General features: G+C 41.5%; 3 protein-coding genes, 1 long non-coding RNA gene and 1 other non-coding gene across 5 annotated transcripts in view; 2 read left to right on the top strand and 3 right to left on the bottom strand.

Annotated features, from left to right (window-relative positions):
- The window catches only part of LOC144987823 (uncharacterized), a 28,424-nt gene extending 24,376 nt beyond the window's left edge, over nucleotides 1-4,048 (bottom strand). Inside the window, exon 1 of the mRNA XM_078937290.1 lies at nucleotides 3,291-4,048. The gene's annotated coding sequence lies outside the window, so the exon portion shown is untranslated. The remainder of the gene's footprint in view (nucleotides 1-3,290) is intronic.
- The window catches only part of LOC144986863 (uncharacterized), a 307,472-nt gene that overhangs the window by 199,764 nt on the left and 85,050 nt on the right, over nucleotides 1-22,658 (top strand). The gene's annotated exons all lie outside the window — the stretch shown is intronic.
- trnar-ucg (transfer RNA arginine (anticodon UCG)) lies at nucleotides 6,968-7,040 on the bottom strand. The gene has a single exon. It is a non-coding gene; the product is annotated as a tRNA-Arg (tRNA).
- LOC144988363 (uncharacterized) lies at nucleotides 8,651-21,622 on the top strand. The gene is made up of 2 exons (XR_013652250.1): nucleotides 8,651-10,353; nucleotides 19,451-21,622. It is a non-coding gene; the product is annotated as an uncharacterized LOC144988363 (long non-coding RNA).
- Nucleotides 10,887-22,658, bottom strand: part of LOC144987947 (uncharacterized) — a 199,156-nt gene continuing 187,384 nt past the window's right edge. The window contains exon 3 of the mRNA XM_078937791.1: nucleotides 10,887-11,146. Coding sequence (XP_078793917.1) covers nucleotides 11,088-11,146 — 59 coding nt within the window. The 3' untranslated portion in view covers nucleotides 10,887-11,087. The remainder of the gene's footprint in view (nucleotides 11,147-22,658) is intronic.

Genomic DNA, 22,658 nt, shown 5'->3' with positions numbered 1-22,658 from the left:
TATAGAGTTAAAGAAGTTTTCAATAAAAGTCAACTTTGTGGAAACTTTGGAAATGTTTCTTTTGCTCATTGAGCTTCTGATTAAATGAGTACTTTTTAAAGGGGGTGTACACATCTATGCTATACTTTGTTTTTGGGAATTTATTTTTTTAGGAATTTATTCTCATATTTGGGGCGGCAGTGGTTCAGGCGGTTGAACTGGTTGGACAATGATTGAAGGGTCGGTGGTTAGATTCCCCCCAGTCCACTGTTGTTGTGTCCATGGACAAGAGCTCCTCCACTGGTGTGTGAATGTGTCTGAATGTCCAGGTGATGGTCAGAGAGGCAGCTGTGGCTAAATCAGTAGTTACCATCACCAAGTATGAATGAGGAGTGAATGAATTGTAAGCACATTGTAAGCGTTTTGAGCGTCTGGAAAAGTGCAGATGAATCCAATCCATCATCATTGTTGTTGTTGTTTTTCACATATTCAACGCAAAATGACAGATTTTGTGTTTAAAAAAAGACCTCTGCTCTGCTAATTTAGAATAATATCAATTTATAAAAGTAGCCTTTATGGAAGTATTAAATATGATAATAAATTCTCACAAGCCACAGAATAAAGTAAACATCCACCTTCTTTTATCGCTTTTTGGGGCAAAATATGATTTTTACAAAACAAATCAGCGATGCTAGAAGTCGTGTCCCGACAGGGGAAAAGAATTCTTTAACAACAACATGGCCCGATATTGAAGTGATCATATTGGCTCAGGTGTAGCCACGCCCCTCTGTCTCCAGCATTGATCAGACTGGTTCTGCAAACCACGCCTTCAGTCCTCTGCATGTCACCATACTAGTCCATAGGGATGGGAATAGAAGCCACTGGAAGCTTTCCTTGGGGTTCGTGTAATTGTGCCAGAAAAATGTACCAACCATTCAGGGCTATGAAGCCACACAAAACAGCGACATCTGGTGGTGGTCTGGACGTATATCATCTGCTTCAACTAAGCTCCTTGTAACCTTTCATTGTGGATATTATAATAAAAAAACATAAAACAATACAATGTTGTTAATAGTGATAAAAAACAGCGTAAAACAACACAATGAGTTACGTTTTCTGTGAGAAGTGCTTTACACAGCAAAATACACATCACATGAAGAAAATAAACGCAAGGCAAAAAAGGAAAACTGGTCTTGAACCCAGAATCTCTGGATACAGAAGCTATGACTTTATATCTGAGCTATCTCCACAACAACAGTCCATCCTTGCCATTGTATATTCGTAGAAGTATTTTTATCATTGATAAGGTACTGTGTAGCCCCAGTACCTTTTCTACCAGGAACCATGGTAAAGTGCAGTGAACTGACGCAGATTCCAATACAAGAGAAACAATAGAACTGGTCGGGAAATGTTCGGGATTCACTTGTTTTTTAGAGAATAGCGCACCCAACTGTTCAAACACAAGTGACATCTGAACCGTGGTTCAACCAAACGATGCATTTGGTGCTTCATACATCAGCAACCACGTGATCTGCACTAGTTGACACACGCCCCGAAACATTATGCCAAATCACTCTGTTTCATGAAGGTGAAACACGCGCCAAAGCGTCCCTGTCAAACGGGCCAGCCCTACAAGTGCATTAAAGGTGTTCATGCAAATGTGTGTTAGCGCTGTTAATTTTTGTGTGTCTGTGTGTGTGTTTTTATTGAAGGATTTATTTAACAAACAATCATGGCATTTGTGTCAATGACATCAATATCAATGAGATGAAGGTAGTCAAATATAAACTGGAAAACAAATATAAGCAAATTTAAAGTTTACCAAAGCTTAAATACTTTAAATAAATTACACGTCTGGGCTTTCTTGTGATTCATATAATGCAAAGATTTATAGAATAGTTTGAGATGGTTTATTATTCCATTAATCTGAAGTTTTACCTTTAATAATTTACAGTTGTGTATGAAATGCTTTGAAATCACAATCAATACATTAATCAGAAATTCCAGAATTTTATCACGTAATAGTAATCAAATTTTAATGGTATTCCAATTTAAAGGGTTTATGATAATCTTTTTTGTTTTCCACCATTATGAAAATATGACCAAATTTCTTTTACATGGAAAAATTCAAAGAATAGATGTTCTACATTTTTTACATCATTTCCACAAAATACACAAAGATCATCATTCCAATTAAAGCGAATATGTAAATCTGATTGGAAGGGTAAATATCATTCAATATTTTAAAAGGTTACTTCTTTTGCTTTGTGAGGTACAGGATATGCTATATATGTTTGGTTGTACAGGATATGCTATATATGTTTGGTTGTACAGGATATGCTATATATAATGTTCATATATTTTTAGTTTCTGTGGTGCTGTAATTCTGCTAAATCTTTTTATTAATGAGGAAGGGTAATATAAACAATTTAAAATCTCTCAAAAAAAATGTTTTTTATTTTTTTGTCTCCCAAACATAGCCCTTCCACATAGAGTGGTCTCATTCATTCATCTTCTTTACCGTTTATTCCCTTTCGGGGTCACTGGGTTGCCGGAGCCTATCCCGGCCACTTGGGCGTAGGCAAGGGTTGCCCTGGACTGGTAGCCAGTCTGTCACAGGGTAGAATATCCTCAATCACACATCCATTCACTCTGACACCTATGGACAATTTAGAGTTGCCAATCAACCTATGTAGCATGTTTTCGGACGGTGGGAGGAAGCCAGAGATCCCGGAGAAAACCCACGCGTGCACGGGGAGAACACGCAAACTCCACACAGAAAGGTCCCCCATTGATGTTGTGTTTTTCATGTCCCCCAGCCGGGACTTGAACCAGAGGCCTTCTTGCTGTGAGGCAAGAGCGCTAACCACTGCGCCACCGTGCAGAAATGAGTGGTCTTATTTCTGAAAAATGTTGTTGCAACTTGCTGGGCTACATTTTTAGTGAGAATTGGAATGGAAATAATTATCGTATTTTTGTAAGTGTTAAGAAAGTGTTGTGATCAAGATAATTACCATGTTTGTAATGTTTGTAAAACATGAATGGTGGTCCTTCTAAAACGGAAGGGGGGGGGGGGGGGAGAAAAGCACGGACATCAAAGCTGCCTGGCTGGAATAACCGCCCACTGATTTCCCATCATGCCTTTGTTTACGCTTTGTTTACCAACTAACAAATCCAAGATAACATTAGCGGCGAAGCTATGACGGCAGAACCATTGGAGCTATAATCCAGCCACAGTTTGGATCCAGATAGCAGCTCAGACTAAGAAAGCAAAGACGATCATGGATCTATTTCTGCAGCAGTGAACGTACCAACTATGTTAAGCTGCAGCTCTGGTTTCCAGCTGCTATCCAGCAGTCTGCGCTGACGACAGAGCTCCTCCTCGTTCTGGACGATGGTTCCTTCAGCAGCAGAGAGTTGTTCTCTGACAGAACCTTCCTGAGGTTCTGAAGACATGGTTCCTGCTCCGGTCTTCAGCTCCAACTCCCACAAACACCGCCGTCCTCTTCACTGCAGCTCCGATCGATCATCTGCTAGTCTCACAATCACAGCAATCCACGTTGTCTTTCCGTTCAACAATTCTTCACTCATTTACGACACTTTGGAAAATGCTGAGAGTTCCCACACGAACCACGTATCGTCCTTTCTGTCCAAAAACCTCACAAACGTCCCAACACAACACCACCGTCCTATCAGCACAAGCTAACGCTGCTAACCTGCTAACAGGCTAACGCTGCTAGTGCCTCGTGATATTTACTTCCGGGTCACGTGCAGAAACTGTAAAAAAAAACAAAAACGTATAAACTGCTTAACTGAACCTCAACATGGTTAAAAAAACTTCAAATATTTAACCAGTTTTAATTCAGGTGATAATAAAAAAGAAAATCAAAATAGAAAAAAATGTATCGAGGATACTTTTTGAGAGCGGTTGTGACGTCATCACACGGGGGCGTTCTCAATTCATTGTTCAAAGTTCCTCTTTTATTTTAAGATACTTCATTTTTCAATCAGCATATTCTATTTTGGATATATTTCTGATAAATTGTTTTTCTTTTACTTGAGATAATTCAGTAAGTTTGGATTGATGACATTGACTACCACTGCTGATGTTCTATCTGATTCATTGATGCTGGATTTTGTATGTTTATGCGTTGTTCAATACAGTTGGAAAAAAAGATGTTCAGAGTTGACCACAAAACGCATCAGAGGTTAAAAATAACCTTGATCACATTTGTTTATTGTATTCCTGAAGTAGAGTAAACAATAAATAAATGTATTCAGTGAACAAAGTAAAATTATTGAAAAAGACATTTAACAGCAAAAAAACCTTAAATAGCTGTTTTTAAAGAGAATAATTTCGAGTATAAATAAACATTAAACTGTAGTCAAAAACAAAGACAAATAATATTTTAGAAATGCTTTCGGTGAAAAAACGATACAGAGGTTTCCTAGATTTCAGTTAAATTAGATTAACAAATTTATGTGGTATATAACTGAGATATAACATAATGAAAGAAAAGTGGAAAAATGAATGAACAAATTAAATATTTTTAGAATGCAAACATTTTTAACAGATATTCTGCAAAGATTGTAACACTGTTTCTTGTTTCTTTATCGTCTTCAAAGACTTGTTTAATAAAAAAAAACTTTTTTTTTTCAGGTTGACACAAAAAAACACTTAAGGATTTTTTTCCCTTCTTAATAACTAGTTAAATATCACATGTAGTTTCTATAAAATATTAATTCTTGCTGTTTTTATTTGAACCCTTTCAGCTTTTTCCAGGTCTGACAGTGTTAACGGAAATGAAAATATTTGACAATCCAGTTGATGAGAAGCTGCAGAAAGACTGAAATCCATCAGATTGTAAAAACGTAGAGGTGGTCCTTTGATGATGATGATGTGATGAAGATCAGACGCTGATGTCACTGATGTTCTGGCTGTTGATGGGCTGGATGTGGGTCCTGGTGGTGCTGAAGAATGAAAGATCCTTCTACCTGCAGTCATTCCTGAAGGAAGCTGATTGCAGCTGTTCTCTCCTGACAGATGGAATGATGGGAAATGAAGTTCATGTTGAAGTGTGGTCCAAGCAGAACAGAAAAGTCTCACCTCAAAGTCAGGACTTGGATCAGCTGCTGTTCTCTGGGAGCGTGCACGTGCTGCTGCATGTGCTTCTGTCATGGCGTTCTGGATGAGCTGCTGAGGTCTGTTTGCATCAAGACTCTCAGCTGCTTTAGTCAAACTGCTGAGCGATGGAACAATGGAGCCGTTTCTGAAGGAAGAGGATCAAACATGATGCTCTGCATCCGTTTGCTTCAGGAAGTGGAGGTTTTTTAGAGTCTCCAGACTGTTTCTGAACGGCCAAAGAAAAGCAGCTGATGTGGTTCTGTCTCCTACCAGCAGGGAGCGCTCTCAGCCGGACAGAACAGATCCTCAATGCTGCTCTGAGAAGGACTCTTCTGTTCCAGAAGCAGAGACTGTTCACATCCAGGAGAATCTGGACTCCAATGAATCCCAGAGAATCTCCTCTCTGCTGTTTGGACACTTTGACCAGCAGAGGGCAGCAGAACTTTCAGCAACTCTGGATCTGATCCCACAAAAACAATCCATGGATGATCAGATTTCAGAAGATTTGAAGGATCAAAGACAAAGATGTTCTGAAGAGAAGATGTGAGAAGAAAGTCCAGAATGAATCCACTCTGACTTCTCCTCATGTCTCTGAAGCTTGTGTCTTCATGTCTTCACCTCAGAGTTTCTTCTGGATTCCATGTGGATCAATAATATTGATCATGTTCTGTTGTCATTTTCCATCAGAACTTCAGGCTTTTCTCTGCTGATGATCTCTGAGCTGAACTTCTTGGAGGAATTCCTGAATCTGGGATTTGGAGCAAACAGTCAGAACAAAGGAGGTTTCCATTTCTTCTAAGCTCTGCCAGAAGAAAAGAGCTGAAGCTTGAAGCTGAAGCAGCATTTGCTCAGAGAATCTGTCCTCCAGACCAACAAGTCCCACCACAGCCTTGAAGACGTTTCCAGAAGCAGCAGCAGACTGTGTTACCATGACGACGCTGAAGTCAGCTGCTGCTCTGCAGGAGAAAGTCTGCAGCTCCTCAGTCAGGAAGCTCTTTCAAGCTCGTGCACATCTGTCAGTGCAGCAGCAGAAAGCCTGTTTCCCTGCAGGAAGTCTGAGACTTTTCAAAGTAAGAGCCTCATGTTGGCAGAGATGGGTTGGATTCTTTGATGCTCCAGTGTCTTTTGGATTCAGGATGAGTTCATGCAGATCTAGAAATCCCACCATGATGATCATCCTTGAGGAATTTCAAAATAAAAGACTTACAAACACCACAATCTCTGCTGGATGATAAATACATTTACTCTTTAGTTTCTGTCAATAAATCATATTTATCAATAAACCCTTGATTGTAAATGATGGATCTAAAGTTGAAAAGAAGTCAAAGTGCTGACTCAGCACAGATCAAAGGAGACACAGATGATTTCCTGGAATGAAGAAAACATCAAACATCATGATGTGATCTGGAACTGAGCTGTTCTTCAGAAGATCCTCCCAAACATGGAAACTGTTGCTGCAACACGTGAAGGTTTGGTTCTGTTGCTAGTGAGATCTGATGGATCAGAACCAGACTTCTGTCAGCTGGAACTGGGGCTTCTTCCAGACCATGTGACCTCATGGACAAAGTTCCAACATGGTTTCAATGAAATGTGGAGGTTTTCCAGGAAACGTTGCTGCAGTTCCTCCGTCTCATCAAATGAGAGATTTCTCTGCACTAAAGAAGAAAATCTTCCAGAACAGCTTCAAGCTGCAGAAAAACTGTTTCCATCATTCTGAGGACATTTCTTTAGGCTTCATGTGAAGAAAACAAACTGTTTGAAAAGATGAAAACAGAAACAAAGACGTTTCTAGAAGCTGCAGATGCAGTTACAAAGGACAGCCAGCAGGTGTCTCACTGTGGGAGTCTCTGAAAGTTCTGCCTCCAACCATGAAGGGATTTGAACCCTCGATCTTCTGATCCGAAGTCAGACGCCTTGTCCATGAGGCCACATGGTCTGTGAGAACAGCCAGGTCCAGATGGAATTGGAGGAAGATGAAGAAGAGGAGGAAATTCAGAAGAGGAAAGGTGGAGGAGGAGGAAGAGGAGGTGCAGTGTGGTCCTCCTCATGAGTCCTGAAGCTGCACCGTCAGCTGCAGAGCTTCAGAGCTTCCTTCTCAGACTTTCCACTTTCTTTGGCTCTCTGGCTCTGATGCTGCTGCTGCAGAAAAACCAGCAAATGCAGAAAAACTCTGCAGAGACTCACAGAGAGAGGATGGAGGCAGCAGATGAAGCTGCTGGAAAACGCCGAGTCTCTTCTTTCTGTCATTTCAGTTACATCAATGTTCCAGTCTCACTCTACATAAACTTCTGTCCTTCATCAGCCGTTTCCATGGAAACCAGCTGACTCCAGCAGCTCCAGAAGTTCCTACTTGACACAAGTGGGTTGAGGCAGGAGGGATGTTTCTGGAAAAAGCATTTTCTGCTTCATCCCTGAGAAAGCTGAAGAAGAGGAGGAGTTCTGAGCGTCTTTTCTGGCGGGGACTCCTGCTTCACCTGCAGCCCATCTCCACCCTCTGACTGTGTTCCTGACTGCTGTTCCAGCTCATGGCCGCCAGTCTGTCAGCTAACGTCTGATGGGATGGAGCTGACATCTGCTAGAAGATTTCCTGTCAGACATCAGACGTCTAGCAGCTGCTCTGCACTCTCTGATCACTCTGTCAGGAATGGTGTCTGGTCCAGCAGACCTCTGGGCGTTAACTCTTCATGGAGTCTTCCTCATGGCAGCCATTGTGAGACAGAGCAGCTGGTGGTCAGGAGGAGGGATGGTCTTCCTGGCTGTCATGTTGTTCTGAGCCTCAAACAGCCTAGAGGTCATTGGCTGCATCTAGAATGGAGGTGTGACTGTCACAGGCAGGTGATGATGTCCTGTAGTTGGAGATCACCTGGATGCTCTGTCACATGTGGCGGGAATCTCTGCTGTTCTGGAAGTGGATTCTCTGAGCATGTGGCACAAAGGTGGAAGTTTCTTCTTCTGATGATGATTCAAACCTGGAAAAGAGTTTAGTTTGTCTGATCAGGAAACTGAAAATGAGGACGTCAGCGGAGCAGAAAGAGGAGGAACACCGTCAACAATCATGTTGGAGCTCCAACAGGCATTTTCCTGACTCAGCAAAAACATCTGTTTGTTTTTCTTTGTTCTGTCCAGCAGCTGAACAAATGGAAGAAGGTTGGAGGTTCAGTGGACCAAGAGCTGGATCATCTGAAGGAAAACGGGCTCCACACACAACATCTATGTGAGGATTATTCTGGAATTACTGGCTCCATTTGTCTGAATTATGGGTTACAGCTGATAAATTCACATGAATAATGAGGTCATGAGAGAAAATCTACATTTTCTTGCTGGTTTCTTCTTGAATAGAGTGATTCCAATCAGACTAGTGAAATATTCTGAATGTTTCTGAATCTCCATTGATTCATGACTTCTGATCAGTTCTTCTTTCTGTAACTATGATCTAAATGGACTTTAATGAAAGACCATGTGATGTTTCCATTGATGCTAAAGCTGACCAATCATCTTATTGATTACAACACGAGCGCTTTCTGTGTCTAAAATCAGTCCCAGAAGAGTTCAACCATGACTTCAATGCCTGAGCTAAGCTCCTCCCCCTTTGTGTGTCTTTGTGTGTGTGTTTCTTGTGTGTTCCCCTGACTGCAGCAGTGTGTCGTCAACAAGAAGCTGATTCCTAGAGAAAAGTGAGAGTTTCAGCTCTAAGGGGTCTGAAGTCCATCTGAGAAGATCACTAACTCATCAGTCCTGCTGTCCCTGAAGACCGGCTTCATGTTCAGAACCAGCTTCAGGTTCTGGGCTGGGATTGGATGTGTTGTGGTGGCAGTAAAGCAGGTTCAAACCCGGATCAAAGCAGAATGTAGAAAGTGTCAAAGTGTCAGTCAGACTCCCAGACAGAATGTTCCAGATCAGCATTTATTGGTTATTTCTTGATGTTCTTCATCTTTGGAGAAAAGCAGAGCTAGAAAATCAAACAAAGTTCCATCTATCTGCTAAAAACTTGGATTCATTCAGTCTTTCCCGTATGGACAGATTTCTTTGACGTCTTTTCTTTTCCTGTAAATTCAGTCAAACATGTTGATCCTTCATGATGTGGATGAGTTGATATGAAACAGTGTTTTCTGCAGCAGGAACATGTGAGAGGAAACCTGCTGTTCCTCAGCTGATCTTCATCATTCCATCTCAGCAGCAGATGAGGAGGATGTGCTGCTGGAAAATCTGCCTCACAGACTCAGTTTGCAGCTTCTGCTTTCAGGTTTGACTTCTAGTTTCTGGAGAAACAGGAAAAAGAAACAGGAAATCTCCACACCTCTCTAGAACCATGTAGAACTGTATTATGGGATGTTTTTCAGCTGAATCACTGGGATCCATCTTCATGTTATCATCAAAGTGATCGTGTCAGATGAAATCTTTCCTGTTTGAAGGAGTTTCCTTCATGTCAAAATAGGATCCCAGATCTCCCATCAGGCCTTGCAGCTCCTGACTTTGTGATGAGTTCCTGCAGAAACTCTTGGAAATCTCACGTTGATTCTCTCCCAGTTGACATCCATGGAGATTTTCACTGCTGTTGTTCAACTGTAGAGTTTGTCACAGACGCTCAAACTCATGAAGAGTTCAGCTGGAAGTTGAGAACGAGGCTTTGAAACCAGCAGCAGTTTGAGTCCATTCTGATGTTCCATTCAGGTTTCTGCTACAACAAGCCTTTATTTTGAAAGAGCCAGTGGGGCAGAAACAATAGAAGGAGGAGATTACCAACCCCCCCTGGAATGTTGCCCCCTGTGCAGTGGACTAGTGGGGGCAGGGACGGCTGAACCAATCACAGAAGACTGTTGCAGCTTTCCCTCCAAAAGTCAACCAATCAGATGTTGTTGTTTGGATTCTTTGTCTTGAAGTTTCACATGTGGAAGCTTCCAGAGTCTTTTCTGTTTGCTCTGCAGGCTGAGCAGAACTGACTCCTGCAGGATCACAGGAACTTTCAGGAAAATCTCCAAACAGGAGAAAAGTTTCTGTTTGGACCTTTTTCTGGGATTGGAGACTAGCAGATGATCGATCGGAGCTGCAGTGAAGAGGACGGCGGTGTTTGTGGGAGTTGGAGCTGAAGATCGGAGCAGGAACCATGTCTTCAGAACCTCAGGAAGGTTCTGTCAGAGAACAACTTTCTGCTGCTGAAGGAACCATCGTCCAGAACGAGGAGGAGCTCTGTCGTCAGCGCAGACTGCTGGATAGCAGCTGGAACCCGCAGCTTCAACTCCACATAGTTGGTACGTGACTAAACATTTGAATTCTTTGGATTGTCCTGATCTTTATGTCACTGGTTAGGTGTTAAAGAAATATTTCCAATGGTATAACGACCTTTCAGATAAAGTGATGTCATTTTACGTGATCACCAATTTTATTCCTAAATAAGGAGCAAATCAATAAAATCTTTGACCAGAATCAGGTGAGACTCCTTAGTGTCAGAACTTTCTCATTACTGTCCAATCCAAGAAAGGGAGGTGTCAATGTAAAGCTAGTTACATACATTGGGTTCTCCGTGGTGCAGCAGTAGGGCAGTCGACCCATGATCCTAAGATTGCAGGTTCAATTCCCACCTTGCACGCCCATGAGTCGAAGTGTCCTTGGGCAAGACACTGAACCCCACCTTGCCTCTGGTGGTAGGCAGACGCCTGTGTTTGGCAGCGGAGCCGCCACCAGTGTGTGACTGGGTGATCCTTGTACCTACCTTGTAGGTAGAAAAGCGCTATATGAGTATACGCCATTTACCATTTAGTCAAAATAACCACAAAAACTAAAGTTGATATCAAATCCTGTTTTATTTCCTTACTAGCAAATATAAATTAATTAGGAATATAATCAAGAAAATTGTCCAATTCAATTCGAAGCTTCACAAAAGATAATTTAGCTTAAAAAACACACATTTTAAAGCAAACATCGTATTTACATTAAAGATATTTTAAGTTATTAATATAGAGAGATTCCAGACTTTTATTTCCTTTTATTTCCAGGCATCAGCAAAACATTCTTCTTCTTTGTTTGGAGCCATGGAGCCAAAAACTGAAAGCAGAGAACATATAAGGTGACAGACCACATTTTAATTCAAAAAAAGCTAAAACGCATGACGAAAGTCAGAAGAAAATGAAAATAATGTCTAGAAAGTCTGCAAAATAAGAAACTAATGGGTAAAATGAAAATCATGATAACGTTTCTTGAAATTAACAAAACAATAAGAAAGCAGTTAATTTATTAAAAATACCCCATTCTGATATTATTAAATGACGTTACATATGCTCCTGTATGTTTGTGGACATTGGTTGTAGCCCATCAACTTACTCACAACCGGTCACCTGACCTCATTATTCCAGCATTCAATGCATTGTCACAGAGGCATGTGAATGAGAAAAACATTTCCCGCTAACTTTTTCTCTTTTTGTGAACTGCAAATTTCATCAGGAGCATTTACTAACTTGTACTGAGTGAAAACATTCAAGGGGCAGCGTGGGGGGGAGGGGCGCTCTCTTTGTCGGGTTGGGTCTGGCACTCTCAAGGCCCGTACACACCGGGACGAATATTCGCCAGGCGTTATTCGCCAGGCGTTATTCGCCACGTTTTTTGTGTCCACACCCAGGCGATTTTCGCTGACGATGAGCCGAGCGAACATGCAATTTCATTCCCTGACATTAGATGGCGCTTAATGTAAACAGAAATACTCCTGTACACAAGGTGGCGCTGCGCAACTTTACGATTCTTAAAGTCGTTTTTCACTCAGAAGAAGAGAGCAAGTATGTACGCGCTTGTCAGAATAATACAAAGAAAACATGAATATTTCAAGCACCAGTTGCTCCAACTGGTGCTTGGTTCGGGGATATTTTAGAATGTCCGTCATTATTTCTTTGCGGCAGCGTAGACGCTACTTGGCGTCTATCTTCTTCGCTGGTATGTGTGCTCAGAAAGGCAGTTTTGTGTTTGAGTGCCCCCAAGTTGTGTTTTACTGTAACTTCAGAAGCTCCAGAAAAGTGTGCAAAAGCGCCATTCTCATTGGTCGAATAGATTTCGACGCGACACGTCGAAAAAAAAACGAACCCGAGGCGTTTTTTTTTTTTGACGCTTTAGCGCGTGGCGTTTTTTCGCGTCGGTGTGCACACTCTCATTGGTGCCCTTTGTTTAGTCACGAGGCGTTAAACGTCGGCGAAAATCGCCGGCGAAATTCGTCCCGGTGTGAACAGGCCTTCAGTCCCCAGGTGCCTCCCGGCTCTCTGGCCTTGGGGGCCCCCGTGGCGGTCCTGCCGAACCTGGCCTGGGTGGCGGATCTCACCTTAATGAAGTATTTCACATGTGTTGGTCTGAATGCAGGGCTCCAGACTAACTTTTTTCACTAGGAGCACAGTGGCCCCTAACTGAAAATTTTAGGGGCACAACTAGAAAATTTAGGGGCGCATACCGTAAATCAAAATTCTAACCAAATCTACTAATTTCCACTGTATTACTAATAAATACTTTAATAATAGATGCAGAAATTACAATGTGCTGTTTCAAATTCAGTGTCACATTTTAATCTGCACTTTTGAAGATGCACCAAGAAGGTAAACTGACAAAAGCATCGCTGTCATGACAGTACAAATAGTTAAGAAAACTGATGGAAATTTATCTTGGTGACACCAAATAGGTGCAGCCAAGATGCACAATAACCGTGTTTGAGATCACCCAGGTGAACTCAACGCTGCGCAGATCACCTGGTGTGTGACATATATTTTTGTTTTTGCTCCAACATAACCTGTCAATCATCACAAAAATTTCAGGAGAAAGGGGTGGGAGCAAGGGGCAAACCTACCCGGACACAGCTGGAAACTGAACTGACTGAAAGCTGCCCTACAGGCTACAAAACAATGCATTATGGGACATGTGTCCTGATGGTTTTTGTAGTGGAGGGATTAATCAAAATAATTTAAAATACCAATTCATTAAAAAAAGGCTACATACATCACAAAACCTTAAATAATCATAAAATATATAATAACACAGATCATACTAAGGGGGAGAAGAATATTAAAACTAAATTGAATGTTAAGGACAATTCCGATTTCCTGCTGTTCTCCTTCAGTCTTGCTGCAGATTCGCTTTCATCTCACAGCCCCCCCCCCCCCCCCCCCCAAACGATCCAGGCGAGGTGCTGGTTCATCTCAAACACGTCTATCGTTGCATTTTCCCCACGTATTTTCAGTGAGTCTAAAACTAATGTTGTTTTTGCTCGAGCGTGTTTAAAGTTCAAGCCCCGTTAGCTGTCACGCATGTAGGTGTGGGACATTTATTCTCCTCAGCTGACCCGACTCCCGCGGGAGCGGTGTGCTGCCGTAACCCGTTTGATGCGCCGCCGTAACCGTAACCAAAACCTAAACCTTCCTCCGGGTCTGTGCGGCCCAGAGAAAAGTTCAGCACGGACTGCATGTATGTAGAAAATTACGAGTGAAAAGATACGTTCTAGAAAGGAAAGTAAGAAACTCCTTCATGTGGTCCGGGGAGGGCGCTGTCAGGTGTCCTGCTTTCAAACCCTGTCATTGTCACGCCCCCAAGAGTCATATACCCCACTGTGATTGGTTGGTCAGCTCTAGGCCCCTCCCCCTACACGCATTTTAGCCACTCACAGTGGCTTTCCCTATTCTTCTCACACGCAGTGGCCGCCTCACACACAGAAATCACGCGAGAGTGTACGTGCTCGCGTTTCATGAGTATGTGCGCGAGTGTGTGTGTCTGCCTGCGTGCGTGTGCGCTCGCGTCTCATTGATTATTTCATTGATCATTGACGTGCCCCTTCCACGTTTAATGTATAAAAAAATATGAAGGGTGGGGGAGGCAAATTTACTGGTCGCACATGTGCGAATGGATGTAAAATTCAGTCGCACACTCTCAAATTTTGGTCGCAAAATGCGACCAATTGCTCGCAGTCTGGAGCCCTGAATGCATAAGTATGCATGTGTGAACATCAGGGGGGTATTCCAGAAAGCAGGTTATGCTAGCTCCCACGGTAAGTTTGAGGCTAAGGAAGTTGATAACCTCAGCTTTCGGTTTCAGAAATGGAGGTATGTTTCAGGGTAGGTCAAGTTGCCATGGCAACTCATGCTCTGAACATAACCTGGTCTGGAGCAGGTTTAGTTGAAGCTTAGTTTGTTTTCAGAGATGTGAAGCAGCATGGCATGTCCATTTGAAGATGATTTAGTGGATGAAGAAGCTCAGATAATACTTTTTCCACCGTGAGAGGGTGATAATACCACATATGGATGTTGGAAAGATAATTTTTTTTACTTTGATCTAACTTAACTATTTGCTTCAGTTAAGATAAATCATTTTTTTAGGTCACCTTAAAAATAATATGTAAGTTTCAGACAATTATTTTCCTTTCATTCAAATTAATTCAATTAAGTAGGTGTAACTTTGGTGCTGCTGTTAGAGCGGCACCGCAAGGGATTCTGGGATACCATTCCCTTTGCCTGTCTGGACGGATTTGGGTTTAAGTGTGGGTTTTTGACAAAATGTGTTTAGTTGTTTAACTGTTTGAGCTGTTTTACCGTTTTTTGGCGAGTTATTTTGTCCTACTTTGCTTATGTCTCTGCACCATAAGTGAGAGTAAAGGAGGGGATGATGAGTTTATATAGCACCCCTACCATTCAACCCTATAATTGTAATGACAGAGAATTCTTTATTGAAATTGTGACTCCGTGTAATTTTTTTCCGTCCTTTTAATTGTTATAAAAATGAGCATATCTGCCGGCTCAAACGTAGACATATGAGAGTTCAAGAATCATAATTAATTAAGATGGAAAAAGATTAATTGAATTGGAATAATATGACATTTAGTTAGATAAATATGTAAATATGCGTTGTACAAAAAAATTAAAGCCGCAAGCGGCGTTGTATGGCCCGCAGACGCAACCCGCCTTCTACGCCCAACTCTACGCACCACCGGCGCCCTCACCGCCCTCACCGCCCACAAATTAAAAGCTAGTAAAGGCTGATTTCGCTTATTATGCTAGCTATGCTAATTTGGCTAAAATTGCTAGCATAGCGATCAGCATCATCAACTAACTCAGAAAAACACATTACCTAAAATGCTAATTATGCTAACTATGCTAGCTATGCTAATGTGGCTAAAAGTGCTAGTATAGCGATCAGCATCATCAACTGATTCAGAAAAACACATTACCTAAAATGCTAATTATGCTAACAATGCTAGCTATATTAATGTGGCTAAAAGTGCTAGCATAGCGAGCAACATCATCAACTGACTCAGAAAAACACATTTCTCCATTGGTGAGAGCTATACGTCATAAGTTAGTTAAAAAAAACACTTTTTTCAAAATGGCGGCTTTTCTGTTGATTTTTATCTCCATAGCAACCATTTTATGTTTTGGTCCCCTCGGGAGGACGAACAGATTGACGTCAGTTTCGGACAAATCGGTAAAAGTAAACTTTTTGTTGTCCTTAGCAACAGTGGTTTTATGCTAACCACGCCCACATTCCTTATATGTCTATATCCAGTGTTTTTCAATGTATGCAGTTTCAGGCACTATTGCATGCATTCAAAATTCACAGCAGTCCTTTGAAAAACATAGGAGTTATAACAGTGCGCCACTTTGCTAGCTCGCCACGCGGACGCCGTTCAAAATCTACAACTTCTAATTGCAACATTTTTTTCACAGTAGCTTGCCGTTGATGCCCAAAAAGTTTCGAGACGATCACGGAAAATTCCAACGACAAGTTTACGATTGAATCCAGGGGTAAAGGCGTTTTTTTATAGAAAATTCAAGATGGCGGCCCTTTCCCGAGGTCAAAGGTGGACGAAACTCCAGAGGTAGTTGTGGACTTGCTCTAGCAACATCTGAGTCAAATTTCGTGAAAATCGCTCGGAAAAAAAGTTCATTTTTCCATATTGTGTAAAAACGTGAAAAACGCAATATGGCAGATTTTGGCACAAAATGGCAGCCAAACCGTAGGTCGTGTCACCATCCCGTAATGATTTCAAAACGTCCTTTGGATATCGCGGACAAGGGTATATTGGTTTCGTTAGTCGATTCTCAAAAAAAAAGTTCCGAATTTTTTCGTTTTTGCCGAGTCGGCACATTTTTCTGCGACGGTTTTTTGCTTACCACGCCCACATTCCTTTATCGATCTTGTCGTGAGTAGCATCGTTTTGTTCAGCGCGGGCCAAGGAATCGCATATTACCTCTTCACGACATTCCGATGAAAAATGTGCGAGCTAGCCAAGATGGCAACGGTTGCTAGCTCGCCACGCGCACGCCGTTCAAAATCTACAACTTCTATTTCCAACATTTTGTCCAGAGTAGCTGGCCGTTGGTGCCCGAAAAGTTACGAGAATTCCAACGACGAGTTTTCGTTTGTATCTGGTGCTAAAGGTGCTTTTTTGAGAAAATTCCCGATGGCGGCCTTTTCCCAAGGTCAAAGGTCAACGACACTTCTGGGGTGTTTTTAGACTGGAGCTGGCAGCAAGTGTGTGCAATTGCGTGAAAATCGTTCAAACAAAAGTGTCTTTTCCCCATATTGTGGGAAAACACGAAAATCGCCAAGTCTCAGAGTTCGCCACAAAATGGCCGCCAAGCCGTAGGTCGTGTGGCCGTCCCGTAATGATTTCAAAACATCTTTGGGGTATCCCCGACACGTGTGTCTTGGTTTCGCGGCTGTATTTTGAAGTCCATTTTGTTCGGCCCCATACGCGATTTTCGGCCCATTCATTTTTTTGACGGGATCGCTGGCCGTGATGTCATCGTCTTCGGGGGGGTGACGTTGACTTTGTGGAAAATTCATTTGCAATTTATCCCAGGTGTGTGCACGTTTTGGTGACTTTTCGAGCATGCGGCGGGGGTCAAATTCTCGCTGAAAGGCGGCGAAGTCGTCGTTCCAACTGCGAAAACAATATGGTCCTTGCAGTCAGTGACTGCTGCTGCGGGCCATAATTACTGAGTTTTATAGATGTGAAATGAGGTTGAATAAATTTAACTCAATTATTTGTTACCAATAGAAGTAATTCGTTTAAGTTGGCAAAATTGGATAAGTTATATATATGAGTCACAGGGAAAATGGAAATAAGATCAGAAACTCGTGCGTTTACTTTGTCTGTTCTTCTACTACAAGCAGAAACTCTTTCTATTGATCATGCAGCCGTATTACTTTTTGATGGACGTATAATCTTCATACGCCGTCATTAAAAGCTCAGACTCCGCCTCACTGAAGTGTTGCGCTCTCTTTTTTTGTCCACTTTACTCTGATAAGCTGGACATAAAACAATAAAAGGAGATGCAGGAATAAAACAGGAAGGCGGAGCCGACCGCCCGTGCAGGAGGGGAGGGAAAGGGAGGGACTAAGCCAGTACGAGGCAGCGCATCTCACTCCACTCCGTGCTGAAACCAAATAAAACAAACCCACACACAATAAGAAAAACGTGCCAACAAAACTTCCACTACACACTAAAAGGGAAAAAAAAATACAGTGAGGGAACTGGAGTGAGGAAGACGCTGCCACCAGGGGCCCCCTCACTGACATCGCACGCACCGACGCCCAACTAAGACCTATACAACAATAAAATAAATCAAAGTCAACCACACAATAAATTAGGGATGTCCTGTTTGACACGGCGCTTCAGCGAGCACTTCACTGTAATGAAACAGAGTGTTTCAGCACAATGTTTCTAGGCTTGTGTCAATTAGCGCAACACGTGGTTGATGACGTATGAAGCATCAAATGCTTCATTTGGTCGAACCACGCTTCAGATGTCACTTGCAGTTGGGCGCACTATTCTCTAGAAACACGAAATGAATCCCGAACGTTTCCCGACCAGTTCTATTGTTTCCCCTGTATCAGAATCAGCGTCAGTTCATTGCACTTTACCATGACTCCTGGTAAAAAAACGTACTGTGACTCAAGATCGTTTCTACTCGATTTCTCCTAATAAAACAATGCACTATGAACGTCGTGTATAAAAAAATACTTAGATTTATAATGGCAAGACAAATATAACAGTCACATCCAGAGGTCTTGGGTTCAAGGCCAGCATCTTACAATTTTGTTTTATTTATTTTTTGCTTTGTGTTTTTTTTTCCTTCATGTGATGTGTGTTTTGCTGTCAAGCACTTCTCACAGAAAACGTCACATGTTGTGTTGTTTTACATTGTTCTTTTTAATAATCATTAACAACATTGTTTTGTTTTACGTTTTTTCATCATCATTTCCACATTGAAGTGTTACAAGGAGCTTAAATGAAGCATATGATATGTATCCAGACCACCACCAGATGCCGCTGTTCTGTGTGGTTTCAAAGCCCTGAATGGGTGGTTCATTTTTCCGGTACAATTACATGAACCCCAAGGGAAGCTTCATGGGGCTTCTATTCCCAACCCTACAATAAATACGTCGCTCTAAAAACACATTAAAATGTATTAAGAGGGTGGGTACAGAACATGCAGTGGCTCATGACATCTGCAACACCTCCAGCCACTTACAGCATCTAGTTAAAAGAGCAGAATATGAGTAAAAGGTGATCTACATCCTCCCAACAAGAGGAGCTTCAGCCATACATGCCACCATGCAGGCAGGCAGCCACTGTCTATCCACTCACTCCCTGTTCCTTATATAAGGACAGACACAGCTGGACCAAATCCCCAATCAAACAGGCATGCACCTGTCAAAGGCAGAGCTGCTGGTTACACTATTAAAAAAGAAAGTGACCATGTAAACCTGTTGAGTTCAATGTAATGTAGATGAGAAAGTCGGTGCACCAAACCTTTGTGCGGGTGCACCAGCACAAAAGTTTGATGGACTGACTTTTTCAACCACATTACATTGAACTCAACAGTTTAACACGGTGCAAAGATTGAGTCTAGAATCCTGGCCTAAGAGACACAACTATCACCACTACTGAGGGTCTTACTCCCCCCCAGAGGAGATGGGGTAGGGAACAGAAGATCAATGGTCACCACCTTATTATTATAAAAGATGAGTGTATGTAGTGTGTCGGGTGTGTGTTTACTAAAATGCATAGTTTAAAATAAGTGGGTTACCTTTTCTGAAAATGTATTGCGTTTCTTTGATTACCATATTTTCACAACTGTATTTTCTCCAAAATATATGACGTGTCCTATAATGCAGTGCGTCCTATGGTCATAAAAATACGGTATGTGTTTGACCTACTGAAGACTGAAGGACTCACATCACCTCTAACTGTCCTAACTGTGAAAGAGAACTACGACATTGTTCATTTCAATTATTTTACTTCCAAAAAAAAAAGGATTTAGATCTTTCTTGCCAATATACAAGGTATAAAAGGTCTCCTTTTTTGTCTTTTTGTCCCTGCAGTCCTCCTTAAGCGTTATGCGAGTGAAGAGGATCTGTGCAACCAACAGAGGAATCTAAGAATGGAACAGGAGGAATCAGAGCCTCTGCATATTCAAGAGGAACATGGAGAACCAGAACCTCCACAGTTTAAAGAGGAACATGGAGAACCAGAACCTCCACAGTTTAAAGAGGAACATGGAGAACCAGAACCTCCACAGTTTAAAGAGGAACATGAAGAACCAGAACCTCCACAGTTTAAAGAGGAATATGGAGAACCAGAACCTCAACACATTAAAAAGGAACAGGAGGAATCAGAGCTTCCACAGATTAAAGAGGAGCAAGAGAAACAAGAACCCAAAATGATTAAAGAAGAAAAAACAGAAGAAACAGAACCTCTATTGATAAATCAGGGTCAAAAAGGGTTCTACATCAGTCAAAATAAAGATCAGCTTAATCTGAAGCAGGAGACTGATACCTTGATGGAGATTCCTACTTATGAGGAAGAGGAGAACAGTGAAGCAGATCTAAACAATCAGCAGAACTTTAATGTAACTGATGGTCAGGATGAAGAAGGAAACCAACAAGAAGAATCAACATCAACTACAGATGAAGAGACAGAATCAACATCAACTACAGATGAAGAGACAGACCCACAGAACAGAGATCAGAGGAAGAGGAGGGACAGAAGTCATGTCCAAAGTGTGGACGGCTCTCACATGTCAGCAGGTCAGTGTGACTCTGATGTTAGAAAAAATCCCAATAAGACAAATCTTGGTAAGAAATACAAACAATCTCCAAAAGAAGAGAGACTTTCCTCTATCAAGTCTGGGAAAAACTCAAGAATAATTACTAACCCGTCTGACTACATGGAAACTTGGTCCGATGAAAGATGTTATATCTGTAAAGAATGTGATAAAAGCTTTTGCAACAAATCTCTGTTCAGAATTCACGCAAGACTCCATGCAAAAGATAAGAGATTTTCTTGTAAAGAATGTGAGAAAAGATTTAATCAAATATCTCATCTCAAAACACACATGAGAATTCATACAGGAGAAATGCCTTTTTCTTGTAAAGAATGTGATGCATGTTTTCGTCAATTATCTAATCTCCAAACACACATGAGAACTCACACAGGAGAAAGGCCTTTTTCTTGTAAAGAATGTAGTAAGAGTTTTAATCAAATATCTAATCTCAAAATACACATGAGAATTCACACAGGAGAAATGCCTTTTTCTTGTAATGAATGTGATACAAGTTTTCGTCATGCGGTTAGTCTTAAAACACACATGATAACTCACACAGGACGTATGCCTTTTTCTTGTCAAGAATGTAGTAAGAGTTTTAATCAAATGTCTATTCTCAAAACACACATGAGAATACACACAGGAGAAAAGCCTTTTTCTTGTAAAGAATGTGATACAAGTTTTCGTCATGCAGCAAGTCTTAAAATACACATGAGAACTCACACAGGAGAAAAGCCTTTTTCTTGTAAAGAATGTGATACAAGTTTTCGTCATGCAGCAAGTCTTAAAAAACACATGAGAATTCATACAGGAGAAAAGCCTTTTTCTTGTCAAGAATGTGATTCAAGTTTTAGTTGCAGATCTAGTCTTCAGACACACATGAGAACTCACAAGACTTTCTCTTCACAAACAGTGTAAAAAAGGAGTTATTGTAAACTGTAAATCATAAACTTTTCTGATAAGAGGTCGACCTCTCAACCTTTGCACCACAGTCAAAGACTTTATTTACAGGAGGGAAAAATCTAATGGCCTCCATACCATATTGATGAAGTAACTTCATTAGAGGGAGTTACAAGTGAGTATTTCATGTATGGAAAGGAAATTTTCTACTAATTTACTGTTATAATATTATATTCGTACTTTTCTAGGAATTCTTTTTAGGTTTTCATCTTTACATAAAAAGCAAAAAAAGTAATTGATCAATACATTTGAATCTTTGTGTAATGATATTAGACAAAGAGTTTTACTGCTGACAAAATATGTTCAACTTTTTCACAAAATGAATTGTTTTAGATGTACCTGCAAATAGAAATGAGTTGTTTGTTTTGAGTCATTATAGCTAATTCTTGAATGTCTTCATTATGGTTAAAATGTTTTTGTTATACTTTTTTAATTCTAACATTTAATGTGCTCAGTGAACATTTAATAAATATATACATATAAACACAAAGTAGCGACTGCAGCATGTACTTTGTTAGGTCAAGTAATAGGGGTGTAACGGTACACGTAGTTGTACCAAAACATTTCGGAATGGCACTTTCGGTTCGGTTCACCTTTGTACCGTTTTCGGTACAAAACGGTACAAAGTTTTCGGTATGTTGTTTATTTTTTTGTTTTTGTCCTCCCAATATATTAACTTTACGCCGAGACGGAACTTATGTTAACCGCGAGTTTTCGCCGCATTAGGTAACAGACAGTTAGCATGTCTGTGCACTGCACGGTGGCGCAGTGGTTAGCGCTCTTGCCTTTCAGCAAGAAGACCCCGGTTCAAGTCCTGGCTGGCGGACATGAAAAACAACATCAAAGGGGGACCTTTCTGTGTGGAGTTTGCATGTTCTCCCCGTGTATGCACCGTCCAAAAACATGCATCATAGGTTGATTGGCAACTCTAAATCGTCCCTAGGTGTGAGTGTGAGAGTGAATGAGTGTGTGATTGTGGACATTCTACCCTGCGACAGACTGGCGACCTGTCCAGTGTGTCCCCTGCCTTCGCCCATAAGTGGCCGGGATAGGCTCCAGCAGCCCCGTGACCCCGAAAGGGACAAAAACGGAACAGAAAATGAATGAATGAACAGTTAGCATGTCAACTATAGCACTACGGGTAATGCAGACGTGAGACCAGAACCTGAGGACCCACCCATCTCCTTACACTCTCCTGTGTGGGAACACTTGATTTGTTGTGAGCATCCATGAAGGGAAAAGACAGTTGGATAAGTCAAACACAGCGTATGGCGCTGTAAAACATCTAATCTGCTAACGCACTTAAAACAGCATCACCGGATTGTCTGTGGAAAATAAGTCTGCTATTTTGGAGGAGATAAAGGTAAAGGTTACCAAATACAGAGCAACAGGATGCATCCCTCTTGATGCTAACCCTCTTGAATTGGGAAGAACCAATGAGACCAGCGATAAGCATATTGCAAAATTGGCAAAGAGGTATCCGCTGACTATTCCCTGTGGACACAGCTACTGCAGGAAGTGTCTTC

This window comes from Oryzias latipes, chromosome 2 (genome assembly GCF_053564925.1).
Source record: "Oryzias latipes strain Hd-rR chromosome 2, Olatipes_Hd-rR_3.1".
NCBI lineage: Eukaryota > Metazoa > Chordata > Actinopteri > Beloniformes > Adrianichthyidae > Oryzias > Oryzias latipes.
Note: the sequence above shows the minus strand (reverse complement) of the source record. Positions and strands in the feature narration are given on the sequence as shown.